This window comes from Mastigoproctus giganteus, chromosome 5, assembly GCF_048544385.1.
Source record: "Mastigoproctus giganteus isolate SK-2022 chromosome 5, ASM4854438v1, whole genome shotgun sequence".
Classification (NCBI taxonomy): domain Eukaryota; kingdom Metazoa; phylum Arthropoda; class Arachnida; order Uropygi; family Thelyphonidae; genus Mastigoproctus; species Mastigoproctus giganteus.
In genome coordinates this window covers 118876399-118889156 of record NC_143579.1, presented here as the reverse complement: position 1 = coordinate 118889156, position 12758 = coordinate 118876399, and the positions used below count along the sequence as shown (strand labels likewise).

The 12758-nt window shown below is 38.1% G+C and overlaps 1 protein-coding gene across 2 annotated transcripts in view; it reads left to right on the top strand.

The window, feature by feature from the left end:
- Nucleotides 1-12758, top strand: part of SMC3 (structural maintenance of chromosomes 3) — a 616656-nt gene that overhangs the window by 528762 nt on the left and 75136 nt on the right. For both annotated transcript variants that reach the window (XM_090374164.1, XM_090374163.1), the window contains exon 27: nucleotides 5383-5544. In XM_090374164.1, the coding sequence (XP_090230290.1) occupies nucleotides 5383-5544 (162 nt within the window). The remainder of the gene's footprint in view (nucleotides 1-5382; nucleotides 5545-12758) is intronic.

Genomic DNA, 12758 nt, shown 5'->3' with positions numbered 1-12758 from the left:
CAACATGAGAACCACAGCAAACTACGGGAAACTTGCTGATCAAGCTGGTTTGCCATTACTGCAGTTTCTCCCTACATTCTCGGTAAACAGACTGCACATGTTATCAATAGTGGCTGTAGAAGTTGAGAACAATATATTGATTGCCATATCAGTGTGACAGACGAAGTTAGGAAACCCTAATTTCCTAACATAACCTAACCGCTGAGAACGATTAGAAAGTATACAGAGAAAATAAAAGCAACTTTTATAGCAGGAACAACTCAAGTCTAACAAAATACATTAGATCAAGACAAAGAATTGGAAGAGATGGAATGTCTGTTTGGATAGAAAATCAAACAAAGAAGAGATCAGTAACAAGTTTGTTTACGATAAAAGTATTAGCAATATTTTATTCCATAAAAATCAATAAAATTATATTCCAATAAAATACTTACGTATTTTACTATGATTAGTTATTGCATTTGGTAATGTTTTGGTTACAAATGTGTGTTCAGTCTTGCGTGGTCGGCACCTAACTCTATTTTTCCCTTAAGGCCTGTTATTTATATTGCATGATTTTGCATTGCACGGGGATTTCTAGGAACACCACTACCATGTTATACGAGGACTGACTGTATCTCCCAAGGCCACAGCTCCAACCTGAAAGACTCCAAGATTCTAGAAGCAGAAAAACACTAAAAGGAGTTGACTTCACCTGATAATTCTCTTCCCCTTTCCAAATAGTCCGCCCTCTTCTACCTCAATTCACTCCCCCTCCCACAATCAACAGTCCTATTGCAAGTAGCAATGGGAATTCCCAACTTTACTGGTCAGTGAGAATAGCTGAAGGCTGCATGCAGAAAGCAGTCTCTCTCTCTAACATCCCTCCAGATGACCCTGAAACTGTAAGCTATAACCAAATCTTCTAACCAAGGACAACTTGCTTCAGCCAATAAACTCCCTGTCTGAACAGTAATCTTTGTCTCCAACAATTCCTTATTAGACCTACATTTGTTAGTAAATTTATATATTATGCAACATCAGAATTTAAAAAGATTTACCTGTAGATCTAATTTTCTTGTGTACTAATGTGTAGTCCCCAAGAATTAACATAGTTTATAACATAGTAATGTGTTATAAACTATGTTTATACACAGTGAAATGCTATTTTATTCCAATTTTTATATCTGCATATGACTGTTCCCTTTGCCAAAAATATTAGAACTTTAGGAAGCAAGCTTATAAAACATCAGCAAAAAAAACACCCTGCCTGGATTTTGCATGTAATAATTTATCTTATTCTTCCTTAAATTTATTCCTCAAACACCAGCTGGGAGTTTGTTCCAACAATCTGTTAATCTCTGGCTGAAAGCAAATTTTCACACTTTATCCTGGAGCCATCCTTTTACAGTTTAATTCCCTCCCTTATATGTGTTGTCTGAGAAAGAGTGGGAATGCCATCAGTGCATTTAATTACCTTAAACCATTTAAAACCTGAAACACTTTAATCAAGTCTCCTTACAGGTTTCCAAGTTGTGAATTTGTAGAACCGATGCCTTTCATAATAAAAGTACCCATTTGTGTCCTTGATTAATCTAGTTACTCTTCACTACTTCCATTTACATCAGATCCACGTCCCTCTTAAAATGAGATTTGCAGTATGCAGCACTCAAGATGTGACTTAATCATTACCTTGCACAACAGGATAATTGTTCTGTTTTCCCCACTGACAAAATTCCTATATATCATTGACAGAAAACCATGAGTCCTAGCAGCTGGTCTGCACTGCTCAAAAAACTTCATGACAGACTGTACAGTTACCTCTAGATATCTTTCATTCTCCACCTTAATTGCCACTTCTCAGCCCACTGGTCTAATCTTTTTAAATCTTGTAGTAGTATGCCTTGATTCCTGTCATTAATCATCCTTCAAACTTATACAACAAGTTTGATATGTTTAATATTTATTTATTAATAAATATCATTAATAAATAAATAAAGCAATAAGGGCCCATCATCAATCCTAGGGTGGGGGGGGTATTCCACTAATAACATTAGTCCAAGTAGAGCAATGCCAATTTATAACCACTCTCTGTTTTCGGCCACTCAACCATCCCTCTATGCTTATCAGCAACTTGCAACTTGCTTCTAATGCTACATTCTCAAATTTGTAAAGAATTGCTTTGGCTTCCCCCCCCCACACACACACCAATTTAAAAACAGATGTGCTTTATTTTGTCAGCTGTTGCATTTGGTTTCTGCTGAACCAGAACTCCACACACAGAGATCATTGGCTTCCTGCAGGTTCCACATGAGAGTGGAAGTATGACTCAGATGCTCTCACTTGCCTGGCATCTCTTTTCAGTGCCAAACAAAAAAAAAATCGGTTTCTAATAATTCATGTTATTTTTTAAAAACAGAAAATATATAATCATTTAGAGATGAGGAAATATTGTTGTGGAAATGCAATCCATCCCAGAGGATTTGATTTTATTTCTAAATTGAAAAAAAAACAATAAAATTTTAAACATGGCTACTGTGATATACCAATGAGAGGCAAAGAATTAGTCTTTAAAAATATTTTTTACATGAAGTAACATTAAACAGTTCCTCTCTGTATCGTATTTTTCTGTTTATATATATAGGAAGGTGACCCTGTATCTTGTTACTTTGTCCACTGTCTAGAGAAATGGACAAAACATAAATACAGTGAAACTTCCCTTTAACGGACAGCCATGGGGAACGAAAATGTGTCCGTTAGAGAGAAGTGTCCGCTAACAAGAAGTCTGAGGGAGGAAAAAAAAAAAAGAAAGAAAGAAAAATCGTTAAACGTTTAATGTAAAATTAAATTAAAATATATACAGATTTTGAACAATATTTTTGTAAATAATATACAATTACATACACAAGAGATAAAGAAAAATCGTTAAACGTTTAATGTAAAATTAAATTAAATTATATACAGATTTTGCACAATATTTTTGTAAATAATATACATACAATTGTGCTATGCATATTATGACTTTATCTTAAGAAAAATACATACAGTAATCACTTATTTTCTTCTGCACCTTCTTCCGGCTGATAATTTTGTTTTCAACATTTGTTTGGAGTGAAGAAACCATCGAAAGTCCTTCAGTATCTTCTTCAGCGGCGAAAAACATTTTTAAACGATTGATTTGTATGAGTGCTTCTTCTATTTTCATCGGTGGTTCGTCGTTAATATGTTCTTCTACAGAATGACCTCCTTCCATTTCTTCATCCTCATGAGGAACTTCTTGAAAAATATCGATGATAATATCATTGATATCTAGAGCACCATCTTCTGTAGTGAGGTTTGAGTCTATATCTTTGTAGCCAGGGTCACTTGTAGCTGAAGTATCATACATTATCAATAGATGTTGAAGTTCTTGTTCTTCTTGGTGCTCCACATTGCTGTTCACAACTTCAATTTTTGCGTTTGAGAAGCCAGACTTTACAAAACAGTTCATGACAGTTTGTTTTCTAATTGCGTTTACTGAAGAGGAAATCCATTGAATCGCATCTAGGATGCTGATTTTCTTTGCAAGGTCACTCGCACATGTTACATCGTTCATGTTTGCAATGAGATGTCTTAAAACACATTTTCTGTAGTGAAGTTTAAAATTTTTTATTATCCCTTGATTCAAGGGCTGACACTGCAGATGTGTTTGGTGGCAGAAAAACGATTTGAATGTTGGACAATTCAATGTGCGGGTGAGATGCAGCATTATCCACGAAAAGAATAATTTTTCTGTTTTGACGAATCATGTTTTGGTTAAAGTGACTTATCCATTCGCTCATGATATCTCGTGTCATCCACGCTTTTTTATTAGACTTCCAGTCAACATCCAAAAGATTCAACTTTATGCCCTTGAAACAACGAGGATTTTGTGGGTTTCCTATAACAGGAGGTTGTTCAAAGTCTCCTAGCATATTTGTACACAATAGTACAGTCAAGCGTTACTTAGAAATTTTTCCGCCCTGGCACTTTTCATTTTTAAGACTCTGTTTTTTTCAGGAAGAGCTTTAAAAAAACAACCCTGTTTCGTCACAGTTGCAAATATCCTTAGCTTCAAAATCACGACATAAATCTTCCAATTTGACGGTCCACTCTGTTACAACCCCAGTATCAACAGATCCACCTTCACCACTTATGGTTTTCCAAGAAATTTTATGCCGAGTTCTGAACTTGTCTAGCCATCCCACAGAAGCTTTGAACTCATTTACTCCCATAGATTTCGCAACCTCCAAAGCCTTTTCCCTAATAATAGGCCCATTAATGGGAATTTTTTTAGCACATGCGCGACAAATTTGAAGTCCAACAGTTTTCGGGAATGATTTTTGAACCTGATCATTTCCGTGTTGCCAAAATTGTTTGAGCAGTTCATTTTTTTTCTTTAGGATGTCTTCCCGATTTTGAATTTTACAGCGAGGTTGCGAACACTATTTTTTTGCAGATCATACGCATTAATGAGTTCGACTATCTTTTAAAGTTAAATGTTTACGAGAAGACATTATGCACTTCACACGACACTGAACAAAACTGAAAAGACGAAAGGCAGACCATATTTCCCCCCCCCCCTGCACACACCGAATTCATCAGAAGTTTTACACGTGCCTTAAAATTCTTGAAAAAGGGTTTAGAACCGCGACGCAAACCTTGATAAAATTCAGAGAATCGGAAATAGAAAATAAACACACGATTGAGGCAATACGTGGAAAAAACGTTCCTAGAAAAAGGGCCGTGAGCTCGCCCGCTGTCCGTTACGGGGAGATCAAATTAAGTGCTAATCTAAACGAAACAGTGCAGATTGCCTGTCCGCGTCCGTTACAGAGAATGTCCGCTAGGCAGAAGCTGCAAACACGTTAAAACCAATGGAGGTGAGTTGGGGAATTTGAAAATGTCCGTTGTAGAGAGATGTCCGTTAACGAGAGGTGTCCATTAGGAGAAGTTTCACTGTATGTAATTTGTAATATGGCTATTAAAAACATATGTACAGAAAAAATAATAAAAGAATACAAAGAAAATTTTGATTTGTAAACGTAGTTGTATTTTAAAATGTTTTTTACCTGCATAATTGCTTATTTGTAAGTAAATTTAGTTTTATTATTTTTAGTATGCTCCTTTTTATTGCATTATTTGTGAAGCGATTAAACATATGCTGTTCATCAATGATATAATTGATATTTAAAAAAAATTAGGTAATTGTTAATGATATAAGACTAAATGTAAAGTAGGGAAATTAGGAGTTTTGGATATTATAAAAAATGGGTCAAAATTAATTGTCAGCTGGACAGTTGCCCACTTAGTATAGGTAACTGACATCCCACTATGCATATAATTTTATTTTATTTTATTATTTTATTTATTTTTTTTTTCCAGTCTATCATGGAACTGATGAATGTTCTAGAACAGAGAAAGTATGAAGCCATCCAGCTGACATTTAAACAGGTGTCCAAGTATTTTAGTGAAGTTTTCAAGAAATTGGTACCTCAAGGTCATGCTACTTTAGTAATGAAGACAGAAAATGATGATTCCACTCAAGTAAATTTTCATGTTTTTTAGTTAGTTGACAAGTGTGGTGTATTTAAATATATTCCGAACCCTTTTTCTTTTTTTAAATTATACTTGCCAATGAATTCAAACATTTGTTTTGTATTTTTTTGTAATAAGATGTTCTATCCATATTTACTTTCTAGTGCTTGAACCTGACCTTGAAATTTTGCTGTCTGGTTTTTGAGAAAAATTAATGAGTTTTTTTTTGTTTACTAGTTTATTAACAAATCAATTAACAAGCTGTAACAAAACTTAAATTTTTATGAACTCAAAATGTTTTCATTTCTGATTTTTGCATATCTATCTTTATTTGTGAGCCATTGGATGTTCCCTCTTTTATCTTTACATTACCAAGTCTATGAAATATTTGTTTTAGGTATTGGAAACTCATTTTTTGTCCATTGCTTTTATAACTTTTTAATTATACCTTATAAAGTTTTTCATTGTTTCATTTGCTATGAAAAGGAGCAATAAAATCTTTTCCTTATCTTCTTGTGTAGATGGTAGATGTGGTAGTATTCGGGGGGTGGGTAGAAAGGGCATATGTCCCCCTTAACCAAAAATTTGAAATTAAAGAAGAAGAAGGCAGGAGGCGATCTTTCAAAAAAAAAAAAAAACATCAAAACCCTGGTCACCATGTCCCCCCCCCCTTTGCAATGATACCTGGACTTGGTCGCCATCCCCCCCCATGATGATACCTGGATACCCACTGTGCTGCATTGCTGTTATGCACACAACAAGTAGCAAAATTTTGTGAAACCAAGTTACAAATCAAAAGTGCAACCACATTCAAATCACAACAAATTTTCCAGTTATATCTTGTTTAATTAATTCTTTTGAGAAAAGATTCCATATTTTCATGTTTCCTTCAAAAAGATAACATATCCAGTTGTATAAGTGCATAGATATTTCCATTATACAACTGACCAGCCTATAAACTAATTTTTGACAAGTCTGTAAAAAGCTTCAGTGTTAAGGGTAATACCTGTGACCCAGGGCCTAACTTGAGGATATGTGGGCTCTAGGAAAAGTTTTTTTGGGACCCATGTTTATTATGAACAGGACCTCCTACTTTAATAGTAAAAAAAATAGGGCAAAAGGGCCCTCAGAAAATTAGGAAGTATATACAAATCTGAACATATCAGTGGCATGTGCATTTTGACTAGAAGCTACATTATAATTTGAAAGTATATTTTATTTGCAAATTTTAAAAGGAACACGAGCACCCATACTCTTCATTACGCAACTGGATATCGTCGATTTTGACCGTGTCCATTTCCTTTTGTGAGTCCCCCCCAAGAATGGGCCCTAGGTGTGTCTAGTTTGCCTAGGCCTAAGGTAGGTCCTGCTGGGACTGGAGTGACCATTATGCCTTAGAAGCTTGTCACAGACATTATATTGGGTATAGCAAGCTACAGCTTGCTGATACTTGGGTTAAGTGGCCGAATTTCAGTGAAATCCAGTCGGTCTGTAACAATCAGATTCTCTGCTTGCACCTTCATGATAATGCTCTGGGTATAACCACTGTGTGCAGGTCCTGAAATACTGAACCTAGTATACTGGGAGGTGACTACCCAGCTGTGAACCAACAAAAGCGGTAGCCAACATGTGGGCTCCATGCCACAGAGAAGAATGCCCCTCTGTGTTACCAGGCCATACTAGGTGCTAGATGACACTCATAAACTTGTACAATACCACCACTTTGCTTATTGTTGTTATTATTTATTGTTGTTGTTGTTATTTGGTTTTTTTTAGAAACATTAGCAGCTAAGGTCATATTGCTCCGGGGATATGCGGTGGTCATTTCCTGACCTTTCTGCATCCTCCGTATTTGGTGGTCACGGGCTCGAACCCCGGTCTGATCAAGAAGCGTGTGCTACGCACTGCTGCTCCTGCCCACCTGGCTACAGAGGCACCACTTTGCTTATTGGAGGCTGGAAATGATAAACCTGTGTTTAGTCTCCAGAGCAAAGCTCCGGCAATCTCCCATCTCTTCCTTCATGTAGTTTGATTGATATGTTTTGAGGTTATTAACATTAGCATTAGTAGAGGCATATGATGCAAGAAAGCAAGCTTATGCAGCATCAGCCAAAAACAAAAAAAAAAAAAAAAACCACTTCCACTTCACGCCTCCATTCATTCAAAATACCTGTCCAGCTGAGCTTTAAATTTATTTAGGCTATCAACTTCCACAACGAAGGATGGAAGTCTGTTCCACCAACAAACTACCTGCTGGCTAAAGGCAGATTTCTGCACATCTTTCCTACATCTGTCTTTCCTCAATCTGAATTTATGCCCTCTCAGGTGATTATTCTGAGCAAGAGGAAGAATCCCATCGGCATTGAACATGCTCAAACCATTCAAGGCTTTATACACCTCAATGAAATCACCTCGCAGGTGCCTAGTTTCCAGACACTGTAATTTGCAAAATTTAAGCCTTTCTTCATAATTCACTAATCTTGTGCGAATGGAAGAAAGTTTGTTCACCAATACTGAACCCTGAGGGACTCCACTAATAACATTAGTCCACAATGAGCAGTGTCCATTGATTACCACTCTCTTGTCTTCTCCCACTCAACCGTTGCCCTTGTGTCTTTAAACTCAATAACAACAAATCCCACTCAACCATCCCTTTATCCATAGCAGCAATTTGCCTCCAATGCCACACTGCTCCAATTTGTGCAGCAGTCTTCCATGTGCAACAGTATCAAAAGCCTTTCTAAGATCCAAGTATATAATATCAAAGTTATTCCTCGCATCCAGTTCTTTTGTGACTGCATCATAGTATCCAATCAGATTGGTCAGGCAAGACTTCCCCTTAACAAAACCATGCTGTGTCTGAGTTATAACTGAAGTCTTGTCTAGATGATCCTGCAGTGCTTCTTTAACCAGTGCCTCCATTAATTTTCCTGGAACAGAAGTTAAACTCACAGGTCTATAATTACTTGTGTCAGCCTTTGATCCTGCTTTGTGAATTAAAGTCACATTTGTGCATCTCCAGTCTATGGGTACTCCCCTGAGTCCAAGGAATCTCTCATAATTATGGCTAAGGATGTGCTTACTTCCTTTGCTGCCTCCTTTAATATAACTGGATAGATCCCATACGCCCCAGGTGCCTTTCTTGTGTTTATCTTCAACAATTTCTCCGCCACTTTACTCTCAGTTATTACAAGATTATCTATCTTGCCGCCAGGGGTGAATACACCTCTGGCATTCCCCTTGCTGAATAACTCCTCATGTGTGAATGTTGATGCAAATTATTCATTTAGTTTGTTAGCTACCTGAGTAGGATCATCAACAGTTGAACAATCAATATCAAGTGGACCAATCTGATTCATCCCCTTCCTTCTAGAGTTTACATAAGTAAAGAACTCTTTGCTGTTTTTCTTTGCATCCTTTGCCAAAGGTTTCTCGTAATCTGCCTTCACCTGCCTACATTCCCCTTGCTGAATAACTCCTCATGTGTGAATGTTGATGCAAATTATTCATTTAGTTTGTTAGCTACCTGAGTAGGATCATCAACAGTTGAACAATCAATATCAAGTGGACCAATCTGATTCATCCCCTTCCTTCTAGAGTTTACATAAGTAAAGAACTCTTTGCTGTTTTTCTTTGCATCCTTTGCCAAAGGTTTCTCGTAATCTGCCTTCACCTGCCTAACCTCCTTTGTAACTTGGTTACAGATCAACTTATATCTATCATAGGCTTCTGTGTCACATGTTAATTTATATGTATCCCATGCATTTTTCTTATCTGCCATATGTCTCATTAGTTCATCTGACATCCATTTAGACCTAAACCTTGAACAATATTTCTTAGTTGGTATGTAAAGCCTAGTAGCTTCCAAGATAAGTTCTTTGAATGCTTCCCATTTTGGGATCTTAGCTGTTATAGGCTTTAGTACTTTTTAATGCTCTGTAACGTCATGCCACTTTTTTCTGCTCAAGTAATGTGGCAACTTCACTATTCATCCAACTTGGAACCCTTTTCGTGGAGTTTTTTTTTTTTTTTTTAATTACGCATTCAAGGCATCTGTGATTAATGTTTTAAAAGCATACCACAGTTCAATTGTATTTGTTCTCTGTGCGATATCTACCCTGTTAATAGAGGCCATGTAGCACCTTAAGGCATCGTAATTTCCTTTTCTTGACTGGAACTTAGCTCTGGAGACTAGTTGACCGGAACTTATCTCTGGAGATTAAACATGGGTTCCACCACTTCAAGCCTCCAATAAGCAAAGTGGTGGTATTGCACTGGTTGATGAGAGTCATCTACAGCTTGGTATTGCCTGGTAACACAGAGGGACGGCATTCCTCCATGTGGTTTGGGCACCACACCTCAACCCCTGCTTATGTTAGTTCACACCTGGGTGGTCACCCACAGTGTGCTTGTGCATGGAGGTTATACCCAGAATTATTAACAGTCCCACCATCGTGAAGGTGCAAACAGAACGTTTGGCTGTCACAGACCGTCTGGGCTTCGCCGAAATTGTGTTCACTTGACTTGAATGTCACCCGAATATCAGTTCCATCAGTGTTTTAGACTCCCAAGGTAGCAAGTACAACTTGTCTTGCATATCTGAGAGAATGTCTGTGACAACCTCAAGGACCAACTTGGTCCTTGAGAAACAAATCAACCCATGCACAGTACTTAGTACTGTGCATGGGTTGAAGGTTGAAAAGATAAAAAAATATATTTGTAGACATTAGGCTTGGACTTCTGTAGATTGTAATTTTCAGAAAATACTTATGAAGGAAGGTTGTTGAATAGAATGGTTATGATGCATATACAATTGCTTCGGAAGAGAGAGTGAGAAATATAGAAGCCAATTCGGAAGAACAGTGCCCATGGAAGTACCTATAGAAAAGGCATGCAGCAGAAACAGAATGTCTCTGAGACAGAGAGTGGTGAGACTGTTAGAGACGAATCATTAATTAACTTTGCTTCCCTGTTTTGAATGGAAATTCAAAATGGATAGTGGGTTCGCCTCGAAGAGTCAACCGTATGAATGCCATCTGCTACCCTCAAGATCCGCTGGACAGGATTCAGGCTGACAGAGGTGCAGGTTATTGCTTGCCAGGTAGTAGGCGTCACTTTGTGGTCCGTGGCCTGGGCACTGAACTAAACGCAAAACCATTTTGAATCCTGATAATATAAATTTTTCTTCTGGGGACCTAACACGGTCCCTATCAGAAGTCATTGACATTAGTGCAGAAACCACCACTTCAGCAAAGAGGCCCAGAACAGAAATGTTATCAGGTCCCAACACCTAGATACTACCTTATTAGCGTTACCTTATTAGTTGAGGCATATGACACAAGAAAGCAATCTTATACAGCATCTGCCAAAAAAAAAAACCTCCCCATTTTACCCATCCAGTGACTCCAAATGTTTCTCTAGTTCAGCCTTAAATTTATTTAAGCTATCAACTTCCAAAACAACAGACGGGAGTCTATTCCAGCAATCAACTACCCGCTGGCTAAAGGCAAACTTCCGTACATCTCTTCTACAAGTCTTTCCTCGGTTTGAATCTGTACCACCTCAGGTTCTTAATCTGAGCAAACGGAAGTATCCTGACAGCATTGAGCCTGCTCAATTGATTCAAGGCCTTATATATACGCCTCAATCAGATCATCTCATAGGTGTCTATTCTCCAGGTTCTGAAACTTGCATCGGCGCCTCCGTAGCCAGGTGGGAAGGAGCAGCGTGCATAGCACACTCTTCTTGATTAGACCGGGGTTCGAGCCCATCACTACCAAATACGAAGGATGCGGAAAGTTCAGGGAATGACCACCGCATATTCCTGGAGCAATATGGCCTTAGTTGCTAATGCTCCTAAAAACCAAAACAAACAAGCAACTTGCAGCACTTAAGCACACCACTTCGTTCCTCTCACCAATCTTGTTACCCTTCTCTGTACTCATTCTAGCAACTCTACATCCTTCCTAAAATGAGGCATCCAGACCTGTATGCAGTTAAATGTGGCCTGACCATTGTCTTATACAAAGGGATAATCACCTCCTTGTCTCTGCTAGCAAAATTTGTAAATATTATTGACAAAACCCCATGACCTGCTCTGGAAGCCTGTCTGCACTGCTCAGAGAACTTAATATCTGATTGCACAATTACACCCAGGTCTTTTTCATTCTCCACCTCTCTTTGTGTAGTACCACACAGTTGGTCCGTTACTCTGGGGTTACTGCTTCCCATAAACAGTACTTCGCATTTGTCAATGTTAAACTTCACTTGTCACTTCTCAACCCATCTGCCTAACTTTTCTTGATCCTGTTGCAGTAGCATGCTGCCTTTACTGTCATTAACAACCCTGCCAACCTTTTTATCATCTGCAAACTTGGACATTAAGCCCGATATACCTTCATCGATATCATTGAAAAATACACAAAATAACAATGTGCCCAGCACCAAACCCTGGGGGACTCCACTAATAACATTAGTCCACATAGAGCAGTGTCCATTTATTTATTACCACTCTCTGCCTTCTCCCATTCAACCATCCCTTTATCCATTGCAGCAACTTACCTTTAATGCCATACTGCTCAAATTTGTACAGCAGTCTTCCATGTGCAACAGTATTAATTGCTTTCCTGAAATCCAAGTATATGATATCAGAATTTTTTGCCTCCAGTTCCTTTGTGACCACATCATAGCACACAATTAAATTGGTCAGACAAGACTTCCCCTTAACAAACCCATACTGTGTCTGAACTATTTTTGCAGTTTTGTCTAGGTCATCCTTTATCATCTCTTTATCACACCATTATTTTCCCCTGAACAGAAGTTAAACTAATGGGTTTATAATTATTTGTGACACCCTTTGAACCTCCTTTGTGAATTGGGGATACATTTGCGCATCTCCAGTCCGTGGGGACCTCCCCTGACTCTGAGGATGCTCTCATATGGCCAAGCATTTGCTAACTTCCCGCGCTGTATCCTTCAATAAAATGGGCTTGGTATATCCAGTCCCCAGTCCTGTGCTCCCCCCCCCTGCAGTGTAACTCGTGGAATTTTTTTTGTCTGGTGCAGCATAAGCCTCAAGCTTCCTTACAACATATTGCTAATAATAATAATAATAACTGGATAGATTGCATCCACCCCAGGTGCCTTTTTTATGTTTAACTTTAACAATTTCCCCTGCACTTTGCTCTCAGTTGTTACAAAATCACTTGGCTCACTGTTAGAGT